The sequence below is a fragment of the Ascaphus truei genome, chromosome 17, assembly GCF_040206685.1.
Source record: "Ascaphus truei isolate aAscTru1 chromosome 17, aAscTru1.hap1, whole genome shotgun sequence".
In the NCBI taxonomy this organism is placed as follows: Eukaryota; Metazoa; Chordata; class Amphibia; order Anura; family Ascaphidae; genus Ascaphus; species Ascaphus truei.
The window spans coordinates 17,131,163-17,151,607 of NC_134499.1; the positions used below are offsets into that span (position 1 = coordinate 17,131,163).

Sequence of the window (20,445 nt, forward strand, 5' to 3'; positions counted from 1 at the left end):
AAACTGTTTTTAAACACTGACAAGACTGTAACAATGGTATTTGGGACCAAGTCTAAATTTGTAAAGCTTCCAGTGACTGAGCTCCTGATTAGAACCAATGCCAACACCACCCTAACACCTGTCACTAGTTTTAAATACCTGGGCTTATGGCTCGACTCCCACTTAACATTCGGGATGCACATTGATACCCTGACAACCAAGACCTATGCCAAACTAGGGGTACTTTACAGGAACAAATCCTCCCTAAGTCTCCTGGTCAGAAAGCATATTGCACAGCAGATGCTAATGCCAATTATTGACTATGGAGACATAGTATATGGCTCGGCACCTCAAACCCACCTTAGCAAACTTGACACCCTCTACAATTCAATTTGTCGTTTTTTTCTCCAATGCAACTACAACACACATCACTGCGAAATGCTCAAAGAACTAGATTGGTCAACACTAGAGTCTAGGCGCAAAGTTCACCTTTCCTGTCTTGCCTTTAAATTCTTCATGGGCAAGCTACCCAGCTATCTGAACAAGCTCCTCACCCCTACCACTTGCAGCACCTATCACCTGAGATCAGACTCCAAAAGACAGTTCATGGTCCCAAGGCTCAACAAAGTATCCGGACGTTCCTCCTTCTCTTACCGTGCACCCCAAAACTGGAACAACCTACCAGAGACTCTCATATCCACCACCAGCTTAAGTTCTTTCAAATCTAAGGCTGTCTCACACTTTAATCTGGTCTGTAACTGTTTCATACGCTCATAATATATATTTTCTTTAACTGTGCATGCAATGTCTTGTATATAATGTATACCCTGTTCATTTATGTAACTGTATTTGTAACCATGTGTTATTTGTTTTACTCTGTGCCCAGGACATACTTGAAAATGAGAGGTAACTCTAAATGTATTACTTCCTGGTAAAATATTTTATTAATAAATAAAATAAATAAATATAACATCCAATATCATGTGCAGAACTTACAAGATGTTAATGAGGATTCATTACAGGACAAAAATAAGCAAATAAAATCGTGGAAACATGAATAACTTTACAGCAAGAATATTCTTCAAATTGCGACCGAGAGGCAACAAATATCCTTCATCAATTGCTACATGTATGGTCCTTCACTTTGAGAGGGAGTAATTGTTTTGAGCGCATTGAAGTTGGATACAAGTATTCAGAGAGTCTTTTCGGGTTCCACGAGTCCCCACAATGCAGCGCGTGCTCCACGGGAAACCAAAATGGTGAAGGGCTGCAACCGAACCGGGTAGTTTGCGCGTTCCATGCAAGGTTTTGGAGCCACCTCTCGCCCTCTCACCGGCTGCGAGAAGCGACAGCAAGAGGAGTTCCCGGCGCTGTCTCCTGCGCGGCGGTTAATTTGTTTTATGAGGCGCTTCGCACCACTGCCGTGACCGAATGAGGTGAGCGCGGTGCTGCCAGTGCCAAGCCACCAACTGCGCACTTCAACTGTAAGGTATGTATATACAACTTTGTTTTCACTTTGGGGGCTGTGGAAAAATTCTGATCGCCTTTGGGAGCCTTGAACCGAAAAAGTTTGGGAACCACTGACTTACAGAGTGTCTATTCTTAATATTCATTCGCTTGTTTGTGGACTAGGTGTACTTTCACTATTGACCACTGGGGAGAACTGTGTAAATCAGGCCTGCACAACTTGTAAAGCGAGAGGGGCCGAGCTGCTCCAAGGAAAACAGATTTGGGCCGCACGGGTAAAATCATCATATCTCCCCCAGCACCTCTCATCATCCTCATATCTCCTCCAGCACCCCTCATCAATCTCTCCCAGCACCCCTCATCATCCTCATATCTGCCACAGCACCCCTCATCATCCTCATATCTGCCCCAGCACCCCTCATCATCCTCATATCTCCCCAAGCACCCCTCATCATCCTCATATCTCCCCCAGCACTCCTCATCTTCATATCTCCCCCAGCACCCCTCATCCTCATATCCCCCCTTCACCCCTCATCATCAACCTTTGCGAGACTCACCCACTATCTCACACCCCCATCTCTCCCCCTCATCTATACCCAAAATTCACCCTCCACATAACACACAGTACCCCCCTACAGCCCACACACATCCCACCCCCTGCACCTCACCCCCTCACACCACCCCCCTGCACCTAACCTCACCTCCCATCACCCCCTGCACCTCTCACCCCCCTGCACCTCTCCTCACATCACCCCCCCTACACATCTCCTCACATCACCCCCCTGCACCTCTCCTCACTCTCCCCCCCTGCACCTCACGGCGGAAGAGCAGGCATGACTAACGCACTCGCAAACAGGAAGTGCCACACGCATACAGCGCGCAGTCCTGAGAGCAGGCTCGAGGAGGAGGGGGAGAGCGGACTCACGCGCAGGGTGAAAGCGGACTCGCGGGGGAGAGCGGTCTCGCTCGCGGGGGGGAAAGCGGGCTCGCAGGGGGGAAAGCGGGCTCGAGAGGGAGGACAGGGGAAGCCGCCTCGGGCCGCTCAATGAGTGTAGGCAGGCCGCATGCGGCCCGCGTGTTGTGCAGGCCTGGTGTAAATCATTTCTAATAGGTCTATTCTACAATAAACATGTCTGAATAGATCTTGATATATCTACTGCTAATAAAGAAGCAGATGTTTAAATTCCTAGCTGTAAAACATCATCTACACTGTCTAGCCCCAGATATAAATCTGAAATATAGTTTATAAATCAGAAAAATGTTCTTCAGGTCACCGACATGACCGAAGACACACCAATTGAGGTAAGGCCTAGATGAACACAATAAGAGACCTTGATAAGGGACCATCCTATAGCTGTCCAAAACACATAATGGAGTCCAATAGAGAGCCAGTGGGAAAAAAAATATTGAGTTTGTATATGAAATTTGGATGTATATAGATCAAGCAGTATGTATCCCATACCCAAACTCCTGTCTATAGAAAGTGTTTCAATTCCCAGTCTAGGTTGATCCCAGCTAGATGTAATGCATCCATAGTAAATATCCAGAACATCTCGCGTTTATTGGGCACGTTCAATCTATCACCCCCACGAAAAAGGGCATGAACGTGTTCAATACTCGAGAAGGAGAAGTTCCCAATACCCTCCCTGACACAGTTTGTAAAGTGTCTAGGCACTGGGTGTAAAGATCCCCCTTCTTGATGGAACGGATGTGTTCCATGAACCTTATTTTTAAGGATCAAATGGTACGTCCAATATAATATTTACCAAAGCCACACTTTAAAATATATATTACATGGCTGGTGTAACAGTTTATAAATGTTTGGATCTTTTTTTTTTTTTTTGTAGGTTTTAGACAATTGTCTTCATGGGTTTAGTATACTGACACATACAGTGTCCACATGTGAAAAGTCCATTTGGAATATTTCTAATTCCACCTGTTTGGATTGGAAATAAAAAGACTTGGGGATGGGAAGGTCGACAAAGATTTGGCCTTCCTAAACACAAATTGGGGTCCTTCTTTTATGGTTCAACTAAGTGCATTGTCTAGTTTTAAAGTATCCCAATGTTTGGAGACAACATTACGTAGGGAATCCGCCTGTCTACTCTGTTGTGTAATAAATAAAGGAGTATAAGAATGTCTATGAAACTGTTGTTTTTGTTTGTCTCTATTTATTGACAAGATATCAACCATAAGCAATATAAAGATAATGGTGACTATAATCCACCCATAATGCCCAATCACGTGTGTGTGTGTGTGTGTATGTATAATACCCAGCTCACCTGATGTACCAACGGAACCAAGCCGACATATAGGAGACCGAAGCAGAGCAACCTAAGGATAAGTCCCTAACCACAGAAGTTACCCTGCAAAGCTGCCCAGATCTCTTCCCGTCGGTCCCTGTAGCGGTGAGCGTGGGCGTTTGAACACACTGGCTGTCGGAGGAAAGTCCCGTTGCAGTCGGGGGAAGTAGAAAAACTCACAATTGTATGGTCTGTCTGGGTCCCGGCCATGGCGTGCTTCAGTCCAAGAGGGCAAACAGCAAAAATTCGGATAGAGGCTGAGCACAGCAATAGAAATAGGGCTGGAGGCAGGTACAAGTAAAAAGTATTATTTATTGTGCATAATAGCAGTAATAGACCAAAAGGGCCTCTGACGCGTTTCTCGCCTAGTGGCGCTTTCTCAGAGAGTGACCAGTGTTCTAACCCACCCCCCCAAATAGCCGCTTCCGCGTCAGAGTAGACTCGCGCCAAAACACACCTTTGGGTCTAATGATGAGACCAGGTAGAGAAATGACCAAGTATGAGGATATACAATACACAAAATAGAAAAGTGAAAAATAAAAGAACCATATTGATTGCTAGTTAGATGCCAAACCAGAATCAAATGAAATCAGGGTGGCCACAAAGTATCTAAATAAAGAAACAAAAAACACAAAAAATAAATATAATAACAAATATTGCACTTAGAACACATCAAAGCAATCAATTAGAAACTGAAACAAATGAAAAAATGCATACGTTACTTTTAAACATCAGCAAAATGTAAATAAATATATGAAAAAATATAAAAAATAAATATAAAACCCAACCGGACCAATCAGATTCACCACATCTAGCACCAACCATACAAATTTCAATTTTATTATATATAGATACAGGACTTCAACACGGAAAAGAACAGGTACAGGAACTGAAGCATAGGCATAAGGAGTCAGACACAAAACAAAAAGGCAAGGGAGGAACAGGAAACAGGAAACTATAAGGACAGAGGACAACCCCAGAGCAGACAGAAAACAGCAGCACACCCGGTGGACAGAGAAAGGAACTATGGCTGGGAGCCGGATGTCTAGGAGACCCTGACACTAACACAGTGAAGAGATGAGATAGAGATGAGATATACTGTAGATATAAACCGAAAGTTTATTCTGCCACGCTAGCAAACATACAAATCACACAATCACAGTGTACATTCACGGACTGGGGCCTGAGGGGGAAGAAACCAGCCTCAACTGGGTGAAGGGGCCTGCTTCCGTAGGCTTGCCCTGAACGCTTCTTCTCCGTCTCTTCTAAGTACTATTCTACCAATTGCACTTTCGAATCACCCGCCAGTCGTAACGTCACACTCTCCGTTCCAACTCTAAAACTCATCTGGTACTCTGATCGGCTGCTCCCCTTATATAGCCCTCGGTTGGAGCAGAGGCCACCGACCAATCAGAGCACAGATCGTGATGGTGCACTAATCAGAGGACAAGGGCTCGTCCGGCTGCAGCAATCAGAGAAGGGGGCTGGCCCAAGGACTCTGGACTGCCCACCGGGCATGAACTACGGGCTAGTGAGAAATTCAAACTGGCCAATGGAAATCATGCCTACAGGGCTGAGACCCAGCAACGGTTCCCCTGGCCAGCCCCATACCCCCTGCAGGGTAGGCGCCTCACTGTCTAGGGGGAACAAAGACTCTGCACTGCCGAGAACCAGTTCCCAGATCCGAGTCACAGCCCTTCCCCCACTCACCATTGTCCAGGTATTTAACCCGCTCCCAAGCTCTGTCACGGACCAGTATTTCTCTGTCTGTAGTCCAGCTAAGTGAATTACTGGCTCCTAAGAGAAATACTAAAAACACAAAATACAGTGCTGACTTGCTAACTGTGCGGGGAACACACTAACACAAGTAATAAAGTGCTTTTACAAACCCAGCCCCCAAGACACACAATTTCCCCCCTTCCAGCTTTCACACAGTGATAAAGCTCTTTGCTGGAAGAGGTTACACCAAACACTTAACATTCAGGCCAGAATAAGCCTCACAGAGGTGGCCATTTACACACGGTTTAGGGACAACCAGCCGGACTTCACCTTTATTATGTGAGGCTGGCTGTCCTTACCGTCACAGTATCAAAGGAAAAACGTTAGAATTTAAATACTGGTAGCAAGATGATTTTTTTCTTTTCTTTTTTTCTATTAACTCATTACAGAATAAATAAAAGCCAAAAAAAAGCCAAAAAATATAAATAAAGGGCGTTAAAAAAACTAATGATTAATAACCATCACTTCAAAGATTTCTTCTTCCCGCGCTTAGATTGCAGGGCTGCCCGCATGGCCATCTCGAACACTTCCCTCACTCCGTCTTTCGTCTTCGCAGAGCACTCCATGTACCCGAAGGCTCCGATCTGGTTAGCCACGTCCCGGCCTTCTTCCGGCTTCACCAGCTCCTGCGGGACGGAATGAACAGCGGAACGATTAACATGGCGAGCTGCTCTCCAGAGAACGGTGTAATAATACATGTCCTGGAACAGGTTTATTATTTCTGTCCCCTCTCCCCCTCCACTTTCTCTTGCAGCTTCTGCCCGTCAGCTTTATTCAGTTGTATGCCTATCTGCTCTGAAGACTGGCAGTGTCTGTGTTATAGACACAGTGTATCTATTCCTGCAATATTCACACAGTCTGTGGGTTGTTATAGCAACCTCTCAGCCCTCTTATGTTAGAATGGGCTATTCTGTCTGTCACGTTAGCTAGTGATAGGTTTTAATAATACACACCAAAATATCTGGGTTGAATTGAACACGACTTAGATATAATAAATATAGTTTATTCCTTAAAGAAGGTGAACACACAAGAGATACAAATCACAGACAAGAATTAGCACTTACTTAAGGTTGGACAAGAAATACAATTCATTCTTTAATACCTTCACATATTAAAATAATCCGTTCTGTTGGCCCAAGCGGGCTGAAACTTGCCAGTCCCTCATGCCGGAGGTGACTCTCCATGGTGGCCAAGTTTCAGCTCTCTGCGACCCCCAGAACCAGAGATACAAAAAACAAGTTAAAATCCCCCATAAACTTTAATGCAGGATTCTCCAACATAGCTCAAATAAATCTCTACTTTTCACTCTTTCCCATTGAAATCAACAGGCTCCGCCGCTATAGGCTTTCAATGGAGCAACTCCGCCATTGAAGTCTATGGGCTCTGCCGCTATAGTCTTTCAGTGGAGCAACTCCGCCATTGAAGTCTATAGGAAAACCACAATTTTTTTCACCGTTGCCCATACTCCGTTTGGTTGTTCGGAAAGGGCTGGAAATGGCCATGCAGTCATGCCGGAACAGTGACTATATGCGACCCAAATCCTAGCACTCTGGTCCTCACAGAACCGGAGCTATGGGCTTACACATTTTACACTTTTGGACTTAGCCGTTTTAACGCCAAGCAGCTTTTCCCCCATTGGAATCAATGGCCGGCGCCGCCATAAAAAACGCATGGGCGAGCGCAGCCATGGGATTCAATGGAACCTCCGCTCCGCCATTAGAGTCAATGGCACGACCCTCGTGGCGGCCGCGACCCTTTACGGGGGTCCCTCATTCTCGAACCTGATGGTGGTCTTGTGTGGGGGTTCCTAGGGTCTAGAGGCAAAAAGAACTTTATTCCTGGGTGCCCTAGAACCTAAGGTTCCCACGCCAATTGTGATTGAACTTGACCGGGTAGTGATCAAAGCTCTTTTTCAGATAATGTTTCCGCTCTTGCGGTCTGGATGGCTGCCAACCCGTTCCTGGAGGTCGGCGTCGAGGAATCCCCATTGAAATGGATGACTCCATTGACTTTCAATGGGGAACCGCCGCTCCTCCTCTCGGGCGCCACCTGCAGGTCTTCTACCGAAACGGGCCCGGAATCTCCATAAGGTTGCATTGGGTTGAAATGGCAACCTATGGAGAGCTGCAAAATGGAGCCTGAAAAGGCGGGAAAATGGAACAAAGGCCTATAAACACTAAATTAACATTAACCCTTTCCCTCCCACACCAATCCCAGTGTATGTGTTGGTGCAAATACTGGAATGGGAACAATACACATTTACAGGGGAATATACATTTGGTTGCTGAAGCAGGGTAAAAACACATTACTGGACCGCAGTCCAGTTAACCCCTTGCTTCCCAAGTGAGAGAAGGGGGTGGCCAAATGGGGTGTAACCCCTTTAATGCCGGGCCAAACCCCCTCTCCCATGACACTGTCCTCCCCTCCTGTCTTGCTGACAGTTAGTTTAGTCCCATCACCTTTCTTGTGTGACACTTGCTCCTCGCTTCCTTTTCCACCCAGGACACTGAGTGAGTACCTGCCATGCTAATACCCCTGCCAAGGCCTTTCCGTTTTTACCACAAGTCATTCCCTTGATACAAGCACTCCTCATAGAGAAGCACTCTCTACTACACCACTACACCTACAAGAACCCGTTGTTTCTCTACTTCTGCAATAAAGATAGAAAAGACAAAAGGACTTGTGCTTTGGAAGAGGGAAGGCATGAGTTAAGCTATCTGGGTCCATTCACATCCCACGTGACCCTGGTTCCAGAATACTACACTATGAGCCAATACATCACAGACCGACAGGTACAATGAATTGCAATGCAAGGGTTAGTGCCTTTGAAGTAGGTGAGGTCAGTTTGAATCCCAGTATGAGCCTCTTTTCTCAGGAACTGAAGTTTGGGTGCAGGGGACGTCATTCAGGCAGCGCTGTATGTCCAATTTTATTTCCCAACTACCAGCACTTACATAGGAAACACATTACAGGTCTAAATCAGTCCCCTTCCCTAACAGAGGCGCCAGTAACTGTGCAGAGCAATGTGTTGCAGACCCTCTGGCAGCCGAATGGTTAAACAAACCTGAAGCCACATGTAATAAACAATAACTAGATAAATAACTAGAGAAGTGTACGTAAGGCAAGGTACACAAAGGATCCCAAATAATGGCGCACTGCAGACCTATTTATGTAATAATGTGGTCAGAAGCAGCTGAAATTCCTAAATTTAAAATCATTTTATTATAGTACATTAGTGGTTAAAATAGATATACATCCAAGAGAAGGGCATATACCTAGAAACAAAGTCCCTCTGGGTAGTATTCCATATAGGTAAGTCCTGCTTAGTGTGGTGAAGGCACAAGAAAAATATCAATATCAGAATGGTAGCCTATTGAGATACTGTAAAGGCTCTCATATCTACAGGTAGGATATCCCTAGTCATACCAGGTAATCTAATAAGTGTTAGAGGTACTAAATTATACCTCTATCTACTATATATTTGTGAAAGTGACCTATGTGTCCGTGTCTGTATGTGTCTCCCTGTGCCCCTCCCCGTGTCCCTAGCGGCAATCCCATTGGACCTTGGTCCGCCCGCCCCCGCACACCTTTCATTGGCCTCACACACTCACACCACCCCCTTGGCCCGCCCCCCACACCTCTCATTGGCCTGAGGCGGAGTGACAAGCCAAAGGTCCAAAAAAAAAAAAAAACCACACACACACACCTCTATGTCCTCTCCCCCCCCCCCATCACACTCACCTCCCCCCCTCCCCGGTGCTCCACTCACCTCCCTCCCGCTCCACTCCCTCCCGCTCCACTCACCTCCCTCCCGCTCCACTCCCTCCCGCTCCACTCCACTCCCTCCCGCTCCACTCACCTCCCGCTCCACTCACCTCCCTCCCGCTCCACTCCCTCCCTGGTGGGGGCACACGCGGCCACCTAATAGGCGCCCGGAAGCCGCTCCACTCCCTCCCGCTCCACTCCCTCCCGCTCTCACCTCCCTCCCACTCCACTCCCTCCCGCTCTCACCTCCCTCTCTCACCTCCCTCCCGCACTCACCTCCCTCCCACTCCACTCCCTCCCGATCCACTCCCTCCCGATCCACTCCCTCCCCGGCGGGGGGACACGCGGCCACCTAAGAGGCGCCCGGAAGCCGCTCCACTCCCTCCCGCTCCACTCCCTCCCGCTCCACTCACTCCCGATCCACTCCCTCCCTGGCGGGGGGACACGCGGCCACCTAAGAGGCGCCCGGAAGCCGCTCCACTCCCTCCCGCTCTCACCTCCCTCCCGCTCTCACCTCCCTCCCGCTCCACTCCCTCCCGCACTCACCTCCCTCCCGCACTCACCTCCCTCCCCGGCGGGGGGACACGCGGCACGCCTAAGATGGCGGCACCCCCTTCCTCCCTCGCGGACTAACTAAGATGGCGGCGTACGGAAGGAGTGTGTGTGTCTCACTGTGTGTGTGTGTGTGTGTCTCACTGTGTGTGTGTGTGTCTCTGTGTGTGTCTCACTGTGTGTGTCTCTCACTGTGTGTGTCTCACTGTGTGTGTGTCTCACTGTGTGTGTGTGTGTGTGTGTCTCTCACTGTGTTTGTGTGTGTGTCACTGTGTGTGTGTCTCTCACTGTGTGTGTCACTGTGTGTCTGTGTCACATGGGGGGGGCAGGAGGGGAGAGAGAGGGGGGAGCGGAGAAACATAGAGGGGGAGCGGAGAAACATACAGGGGGAGTGGAGAGGAGAGACCCGGAAATTTTAACCAACCCACCCCACTCCTGTCCACTCTCCCCCCTCCTCCTCCCGTCCGCTCTCCCCCCCCCCTCCTCTCGTCCGCTCTCCCCCCCCTCCTCCTCCCGTCCGCTCCCCCCCCCTCCTCTCGTCCGCTCCCCCCCCTCCTCCTCCCGTCCGCTCCCCCCCCTCCTCCTCCCGTCCGCTCCCCCCCCTCCTCCTCCCGTCCGCTCCCCCCCCTCCTCCTCCCGTCCGCTCCTCCTCCCGTCCGCTCCCCCCTCCTCCTCCTCCCGTCCGCTCCCCCCCTCCTCCTCCCGTTCGCTCTCCCCCCCCTCCTCCTCCCGTCCGCTCTCCCCCCCCTCCTCCTCCCGTCCGCTCTCCCCCCCTCCTCCTCCCGTCCGCTCTCCCCCCCTCCTCCTCCCGTCCGCTCTCCCCCCCTCCTCCTCCCGTCCGCTCTCCCCCCTCCTCCTCCCGTCCGCTCTCCCCCCCTCCTCCTCCCGTCCGCTCTCCCCCCCCTCCTCCTCCCGTCCGCTCTCCCCCCCCCTCCTCCTCCCGTCCGCTCTCCCCCCCTCCTCCTCCCGTCCGCTCTACCCCCCGCCCTCCTCCCGTCCGCTCTCCCCCCCCTCCTCCTCTCGTCCGCTCTCCCCCCCCTCCCGTCCGCTCTCCCCCCCCTCCCGTCCGCTCTCCCCCCCCTCCCGTCCGCTCTCCCCCCCCTCCTCCTCCCTTCCGCTCTCCCCCCCTCCTCCTCCCGTCCGCTCTCCCCCCCTCCTCCTCCCGTCCGCTCTCCCTCCCTCCTCCTCCCGTCCGCTCTCCCCCCCTCCTCCTCCCGTCCGCTCTCCCCCCCTCCTCCTCCCGTCCGCTCTCCCCCCCTCCTCCTCCCGTCCGCTCTCCCCCCCTCCTCCTCCCGTCCGCTCTCCCCCTCCTCCTCCCGTCCGCTCTCCCCCCTCCTCCTCCCGTCCGCTCTCCCCCCTCCTCCTCCCGTCCGCTCTCCCCCCATCCTCCTCCCGTCCGCTCTCCCCCCTTCCTCCTCCCGTCCGCTCTCCCCCCCTCCTCCTCCCGTCCGCTCTCCCCCCCTCCTCCTCCCGTCCGCTCTCCCCCCCTCCTCCTCCCGTCCGCTCTCCCCCCCTCCTCCTCCCGTCCGCTCTCCCCCCCTCCTCCTCCCGTCCGCTCTCCCCCCTCCTCCTCCCGTCCGCTCTCCCCCCCCTCCTCCACCCCTCCGCTCTCCCCCCCCTCCTCCTCCCCTCCGCTCTCCCCCCCCTCGTCCCCCCGCCCTCCCCTCCGCTCTCCCCCCGCCCTCCCCTCTGCTCTCCCCCCGCCCTCCCTTCCGCCCTCCCCTCCGCCCTCCCGTCCGCTCTCCCCCTCCTCCTAGCGGGAAATTTAACTCACGGGCAACGCCGGGTCTCTCAGCTAGTATGTAAATATAGAGTAATGTGATGGTGCCTATCAACTTAATACAAAGGTGCTTTCAGTGTATTAAACGTATGTTATACAGACATACAAGGTGCAGTGTGCCGGACTGCGCATGCGCCACAGTCCGTGTAAAATATAGTACAGTAGCGGTCTCTAATTAAAGGGTAAGTGTGGAGGGGATTAGGGACTTCTCTAAGATATTAATAGCTGGTTGTAAAATAGCCGTGGTAGTGGCTACTGAATTGTAGAAGCCTTCATTTCAAAATCTGTTGGGATCAATTTGCGCATGCGTGCGACAATCAGTATGCAGTGCCTGATGTCGAGTCCTGTAGTAATTATCAAGGTAAGTATACATACACCAAGTGCGTCAGGACTTAAACTAAATGGATGTCGCATATATTGTAGTTTCTTAAACCCTATATTAGGGGATTATTGAAAGCTGAACACTTCATTTCCATATAGTGTCCCATATGCGGAACAAACCAGCCTATAAAGATGTATATTGCGTGTTCGTAGTTGTATTCATAGACTGATGGATATATTTATGGCGTGGTGAACGCTTTCAAAGTGCCGTAATCGTGTCTATTTAGACCCGATTTCATATATATGCGCATTCAAAGTTACACTAGTAGAATAATGGAGTTATATATATTTAATTGACGAGGTGAACTTTAGCAAAGTGACACAGTTCTGTCGGCAAAGATCCGACGTACGTTTCGTCGCTCTAGGCGACTTCTCCCGGGCTTTACAACCAGCTATTAATATCTTAGAGAAGTCCCTAATCCCCTCCACGCTTACCCTTCAATTGGAGACCGCTACTGTACTATATTTTACACGGACTGTGGCGCATGCGCAGTCCGGCACACTGCACCTTGTATGTCTGTATAACATACATTTAATACACTGAAAGCACCTTTGTATTAAGTTGATAGGCACCATCACATTACTCTATATTTACATATAGAGGTATAATTTAGTACCTCTAACACTTATTAGATTACCTGGTATGACTAGGGATATCCTACCTGTAGATATGAGAGCCTTTACAGTATCTCAATGGGCTACCATTCTGATATTGATATTTTTCTTGTGCCTTCACCACACTAAGCAGGACTTACCTATATGGAATACTACCCAGAGGGACTTTGTTTCTAGGTATATGCCCTTCTCTTGGATGTATATCTATTTTAACCACTAATGTACTATAATAAAATGATTTTAAATTTAGGAATTTCAGCTGCTTCTGACCACATTATTACATAAATAGGTCTGCAGTGCGCCATTATTTGGGATCCTTTATGTACCTTGCCTTAGGTACACTTCTCTAGTTATTATTGCATTCTCTCCAAGGCGGCACGCAATTACCTTGCAAGGGGTTTTGAGCGAGGTTTCTCCATATTTTCCACATGTAATAAACACGCTGAAAACACATAACAAAAGCAACTAAACACAAACCCTTCTAAATCTAACTTCTGTGGTTACATACGGGCTCAGCCTTAACGCGGGACCTTCACGTAACTACGTCATGTTTGCAGTTCGGCTGCTGTGGTTTTATCTCTTGCAGCCATTTTTTTTGTAACAATTTTTTTATTGGTCACAGTCACAGATAAATTTACATACAGTAGTGTCGTGGGCCCACAACATTTGTGCTCATTATTTCTAGAGAAGGACCAATAACAGTTTTCCTTTTTCAGTAGGAAAGAGAGTACGGGGAAGAGGAGGGGGGGGGGGGAGGAGACAAACATGGGAGGGGGGGGGAAGAGGGGGGGGGGGAAGAGGGGGAGGGGGGTATGTGGGCTTGCCTAGAGGTGTCCCGGTGTAGCTCTCCAATTGTTTGGGGGGTGGCTGCTAGACCTAGGTGCTTTGACTTTTTGGGGGTTTATCTCTCGATCCAGGGGTCCCATGTGTTCCAGAACTGGGGCATTTTCTTTTGGAGCATGGACGTAAGCTTCTCCATAGTCATGACCTCATTAACCCTTCTCACTACTGTGGTTCTCGAGGGGGCCTTAATCTGTTTCCAGGCTGCCGCTATAGAGCATCTGGCCGCTGTCAGCATGGCCCTGATCAGCCGGGACATTGGTGAGGGGAGGTCGTCTATGGGTTTGCTCAGCACCATGGTCAGGGGGTCCAGGGGGAGAGGGATTCCCGTGATCTCGTAGATAAGTGTCTGGATCTTGGTCCTGAACTTCTGGATCTCTGGACATGACCACCAAATGTGGGCCATGTCTCCCTGTTGACCACAGGGGATCGGAGAGGGGGTGGGAGACAGTGGTGGTGGCGGAGGGGCGGGGGGGGTAGGAGTAGACTGGCGGCATATCGGGGTCAGGGGGAAAAAAGTGGATCCAACCTGATTGTTGCTGAACCCTCTTGGGTTAGGGATGTAGTCTGCATAGTCCTCTTCAGTAGCCAGGGTTTTCTCTCTCTGGGGGGCTGCACCACGATCGCCGGGGTCGGAGGCCCCAGGTTGGGGTCGCCACCCTCCGACTCCATCTCCCCCGGCTCTGGTAGGTGGCGGTAGGAAAGACAGGGGGGGCAGGTAGGGAGGAGGGGGGGGGATTAAGGGGGGGTGGGTGTAGGGGGGGAGGGGTTGGGGGGAAAGGGTTGGGGGGGGTAGGGGAAGGGGCGGGGGGGGAATGAGGGGAGGAAAGGGTTATGGTGGGGGGGGAATGAGGGTTAGTGGAGGGGGGTCTTGGCTGAGTTCTAGGCGGCAGTGTGCTGGGGGGTCTGTCGCTGATTGTCTCGGCGTTTCTCCACTGGGAATGCTGTGCTACGGCGCCAGTTGCCGAGATTGGAGGTAGCAGGAACATCAGGTAGATGGATGGGCTTAGCCTCTCTTCGGGGGGGGGGTTCCCTCTGGTTGTCTTCCTCAAGTCCTCGGCGGGTCTGTCGCGGCAGTATGGGCTTTAGGCAGGTTTCGGTGGGGAGCTGGCGCTCCCGGCCCATAGCGGGAGATGAGGTTAGTTGGCTCTAGTGTTGCTTCTGGCTCGCCAGCCGTTCCGAAGCACGGGGGGTCTCAGAGGAGGCGGGTTTGTTGGCCGCTCTTGGGGGAGGCTGTTGGGGTTGTGGAGAGGGTATTCCGAGTGCCTTAAGGAAGACCTGGATATCCTCTGGGTCCACAATGGTTAGAAAGCGTCCATTTCTGGGGACCACCAGTTTGAAGGGGAATCCCATCTATAGCGGATACCTTGAGCCCTCAGTATAGTAGTTAAGGGTTTCATGTCTTTGCGCTTGTTGATTGTGAAAGCGGACAGGTCAGCAAAGATCTGCAGGGTGTCTTCTCCAATTTGGATGTCACCCACCCCTCTGCTAGCCGCCATGATTCGCTCCTTTGCGGTGTAGGTATGCATTTTGACTATGATGTCTCTGCGGCGGTTGGGGTCTGGGGATTTGGGACCCAGGGCACGATGGGCGCGGTCCATCAGTAGCTCATGCTCCTGCAGATCCGGGACAAGCTTCAGGAAAATCTTGTTCAGGTAAGCTTGTATGGCGTCCGGCAGGATTGTTTCTGGCACATTTCTGATGCAGATGTTTTGTCTCCTCTGTCTATTTTCCTGGTCATCGAGGGCGTCCCTTAGCTCGTTCACGAGGTTACCAAGCCTGTTCACCTCGTCCTCTGTTGTCGATTGAGTGTGGCAGACCTCCTCTACCTTTGCTTCTAGTGTGTCAGACCGTGCGGTCAGGCTATCTACGTCGGATCTGAGGCCTTCTATGGCTGAAGCCAAATCTTCCTGGAACCCCCGTCTGATTTTATTAAATAGGGCCTCAAAGAAGTCTTTGTGCAGTCCATGTTCGGGCAGTTCAAATTGGATCTGCTCCGCACTTGTCCCGGCGTGGTCGGGGTCCGCGACGCCCTCTTGGGACTCGCGGCCGGCTCCATCTGGCGTTGCGCGGGTGCAAAGAACTTAGTGACCGTATTTTGGGTCCGCTTGTTCTTTGGCAGCATTGCGCCTTCTTTGGGGGGCGTCTCCGAAAGTCTGATAGTCCCCTCTTTTTATATATTATTGCAACTTTCTATTGGCTGCCAGAGACTCCGACACTGTGGCCATTTTGTGTAACTTGTCACCGGGAGGACCATGGATCGGCTCCCTTTAAGGCGTCATGTTTCGGCAGACTTTGCAGTTGTCCCAGTTAAGTAGCTGGGGGTCTCCAGAAAGACGTTCATTTCAGCTCTGGAAAGCTCTTGTTTCCCCTGATCCTTACCTCTGAAGTGACTGCCGATAATCGCTCTGGCTGGGCACTAAATATGGCCGTTTAAAAGTCTCACAGGCCAATAGGAAGCTGCGATGTCATGCCTTGCGGGATTGAGATTGCGGCAGCAGCACCTTTAGAAGTACGTACCCTGGGAACCAGGGAGAAGAGAAACGCAGGAGGGGTACAGACCTGCTCATCGTTACGCAGGTCTTTCTTGTTCCCCACCAGGATGATCGGTATATCGGGGCATAAATCTTTCAACTCCGGGGTCCACTTCTCAGTGATGTTTCCTGTCGTAAAAAATAAATCAAACCTCACTGTCTGTGCACAGGAGAGAGGGGCGGAGGAGATCTCACACACTAACATCAGTGTCTGTGCACAGAAGAGAGGGACGGAGGAGATCTCACACACTAACATCAGTGTCTGTGCACAGGAGAGAGGGACGGAGGAGATCTCACACACTAACATCAGTGTCTGTGCACAGGAGAGGGACGGAGGAGATCTCACACACACTAACATCAGTGTCTGTGCACAGGAGAGAGGGACAGAGGAGATCTCACACACTAACATCAGTGTCTGTGCACAGGAGAGAGGGACGGAGGAGATCTCACACACACTAACATTAGTGTCTGTGCACAGGAGAGAGGGACGGAGGAGATCTCTCACACTAACATCAGTGTCTGTGCACAGGAGAGAGGGACGGAGGAGATCTCACACACACTAACATCAGTGTCTGTGCACAGGAGAGAGAGACGGAGGAGATCTCACACACTAACATCAGTGTCTGTGCACAGGAGAGAGGGACGGAGGAGATCTCAAACACTAACAGCAGTGTCTGTGCACAGGAGAGAGGGACGGAGGAGATCTCACACACTAACATCAATGTCTGTGCACAGGAGAGAGGGACAGAAGAAATCTCACACACTAACATCAGTGTCTGTGCACAGGAGAGAGGGACGGAGGAGATCTCACACACTAACATCAGTGTCTGTGCACAGGAGAGAGGGACGGAGGAGAACTCACACACTAACATCAGTGTCTGTGCACAGGAGAGAGGGACGGAGGAGATCTCACACACTAACATCAGTGTCTGTGCACAGGAGAGAGAGACGGAGGAGATCTCACACACTAACATCAGTGTCTGAGCGCAGGAGAGAGGGACGGAGGAGATCACACACAAACTAACATCAGTGTCTGTGCACAGGAGAGAGGGACGGAGGAGATCTCACACACTAACATCAATGTCTGTGCACAGGAGAGAGGGACAGAGGAGATCTCACACACACTAACATCAGTGTCTGTGCACAGGAGAGAGGGACGGAGGAGATCTCACACACTAACATCAGTGTCTGTGCACAAGAGAGAGGGACGGAGGAGATGTCACACACTAACATCAGTGTCTGTGCACAGGAGAGAGGGACGGAGGAGAACTCACACACTAACATCAGTGTCTGTGCACAGGAGAGAGGGACGGAGGAGATCTCACACACACTAACATCAGTGTCTGTGCACAGGAGAGAGGGACGGAGGAGATCTCACACACTAACATCAGTGTCTGTGCACAGGAGAGAGGGACAGATGAGATCTCTCACACTAACATCAGTGTCTGTGCACAGGAGAGAGGGACAGAGGAGATCTCTCACACTAACATCAGTGTCTGTGCACAGGAGAGAGGGACGGAGGAGATCTCACACACACTAACATCAGTGTCTGTGCACAGGAGAGAGGGACGGAGGAGATCTCGCACACACTAACATCAGTGTCTGTGCACAGGAGAGAGGGACGGAGGAGATCTCACACACACTAACATCAGTGCCTGTGCACAGGAGAGAGGGACGGAGGAGATCTCACACGCACTAACATCAGTGTCTGTGCACAGGAGAGAGGGGCGGATGAGATCTCACACACTAACATCAGTGTCTGTGCACAGGAGAGAGGGGCGGATGAGATCTCACACACTAACATCAGTGTCTGAGCACAGGAGAGAGGGACGGAGGAGATCTCACACACTAACATCAGTGTCTGTGCACAGGAGAGAGGGACGGAGGAGATCTCACACACTAACATCAGTGTCTGAGCACAGGAGAGAGGGACGGAGGAGATCTCACACACTAACATCAGTGTCTGAGCACAGGAGAGAGGGGCGGAGGAGATCTCACACACTAACAGCAGTGTCTGTGCACAGGAGAGAGGGACGGAGGAGATCTCACACACTAACATCAGTGTCTGTGCACAGGAGAGAGGGACGGAGGAGATCTCACACACTAACATCAATGTCTGTGCACAGGAGAGAGGGACGGAGGAGATCTCACACACACTAACATCAGCGTCTGTGCACAGGAGAGAGGGACGGAGGAGATCTCACACACACTAACATCAGTGTCTGTGCACAGGAGAGAGGGACGGAGGAGATCTCACACACACACTAACATCAGTGTCTGTGCACAGGAGAGAGAGACGGAGGAGATCTCACACACTAACAGCAGTGTCTGTGCACAGGAGAGAGGGACGGAGGAGATCTCACACACACTAACAGCAGTGTCTGTGCACAGGAGAGAGGGACGGAGGAGATCTCACACACTAACATCAGTGTCTGTGCACAGGAGAGAGGGACGGAGGAGATGTCACACACTAACATCAGTGTCTGTGCACAGGAGAGAGGGACGGAGGAGAACTCACACACTAACATCAGTGTCTGTGCACAGGAGAGAGGGACGGAGGAGATCTCACACACTAACATCAGTGTCTGTGCACAGGAGAGAGGGACGGAGGAGATCTCACACACTAACATCAGTGTCTGTGCACAGGAGAGAGGGACGGAGGAGATCTCACACACTAACATCAGTGTCTGTGCACAGGAGAGAGGGACGGAGGAGATCTCACACACTAACATCAGTGTCTGTGCACAGGAGAGAGGGACGGAGGAGATCTCTCACACTAACATCAGTGTCTGTGCACAGGAGAGAGGGACGGAGGAGATCACACACACTAACATCAGTGTCTGTACACAGGAGAGAGGGACGGAGGAGATCTCACACACTAACATCAGTGTCTGTGCACAGGAGAGAGGAACGGAGGAGATCTCACACACTAACATCAGTGTCTGTGCACAGGAGAGAGGGAAGGAGGAGATCTCTCACACACTAACATCAGTGTCTGTGCACAGGAGAGAGGGACAGAGGAGATCTCTCACACTAACATCAGTGTCTGTGCACAGGAGAGAGGGACGGAGGAGATCTCACACACTAACATCAGTGTCTGTGCACAGGAGAGAGGGGCGGATGAGATCTCACACACTAACATCAGTGTCTGAGCACAGGAGAGAGGGACGGAGGAGATCTCACACACTAACATCCGTGTCTGTGCACAGGAGAGAGGGGCGGAGGAGATCTCACACACTAACATCAGTGTCTGTGCACAGGAGAGAGGAACGGAGGAGATCTCACACACTAACATCAGTGTCTGTGCACAGGAGAGAGGGACGGAGGAGATCTCACACACTAACATCAATGTCTGTGCACAGGAGAGAGGGACAGAGGAGATCTCACACACACTAACATCAGCGTCTGTGCACAGGAGAGAGGGACGGAGGAGATCTCACACACTAACAGCAGTGTCTGTGCACAGGAGAGAGGGACGGAGGAGATCTCACACACACTAACAGCAGTGTCTGTGCACAGGAGAGAGGGACGGAGGAGATCTCACACACTAACATCAATGTCTGTGCACAGGAGAGAGGGACAGAGGAGATCTCACACACACTAACATCAGTGTCTGTGCACAGGAGAGAGGGACGGAGGAGATCTCACACACTAACATCAGTGTCTGTGCACAGGAGAGAGGGACGGAGGAGATCTCACACACTAACATCAGTGTCTGTGCACATGAGAGAGGGACGGAGGAGATCTCACACACACTAACATCAGTGTCTGTGCACAGGAGAGAGGGACGGAGGAGATCTCACACACTAACATCAGTGTCTGTGCACAGGAGAGAGGGACGGAGGAGATCTCGCACACACTAACATCAGTGTCTGTGCACAGGAGAGAGGGACGGAGGAGATCTCACACACTAACATCAATGTCTGTGCACAGGAGAGAGGGACAGAGGAGATCTCACACACACTAACATCAGTGTCTGTGCACAGGAGAGAGGGACGGAGGAGATCTCACACACTAACATCAGTGTCTGTGCACAGGAGAGAGGGACGGAGGAGATCTCACACACTAACATCAGTGTCTGTGCACATGAGAGAGGGACGGAGGAGATCTCACACACACTAACATCAGTGTCTGTGCACAGGAGAGAGGGACGGAGGAGATCTCACACACTAACATCAGTGTCTGTGCACAGGAGAGAGGGACGGAGGAGATCTCACACACACACTAACATCAGTGTCTGTGCACAGGAGAGAGAGACGGAGGAGATCTCACACACTAACAGCAGTGTCTGTGCACAGGAGAGAGGGACGGAGGAGATCTCACACACACTAACAGCAGTGTCTGTGCACAGGAGAGAGGGACGGAGGAGATCTCACACACTAACATCAGTGTCTGTGCACAGGAGAGAGGGACGGAGGAGATGTCACACACTAACATCAGTGTCTGTGCA

The 20,445-nt window shown here is 51.1% G+C and overlaps 1 protein-coding gene across 1 annotated transcript in view; it reads right to left on the reverse strand.

Annotated features, from left to right (window-relative positions):
- Positions 1-3,218: 3,218 nt before the first annotated feature.
- Positions 3,219-20,445, reverse strand: part of LOC142467779 (transforming protein RhoA-like) — a 31,700-nt gene continuing 14,473 nt past the window's right edge. The window contains exons 5-6 of the mRNA XM_075573641.1: positions 16,024-16,124; positions 3,219-6,154 (exon numbers count right to left, since the gene is read on the reverse strand). Coding sequence (XP_075429756.1) covers positions 5,990-6,154; positions 16,024-16,124 — 266 coding nt within the window. The 3' untranslated portion in view covers positions 3,219-5,989. The remainder of the gene's footprint in view (positions 6,155-16,023; positions 16,125-20,445) is intronic.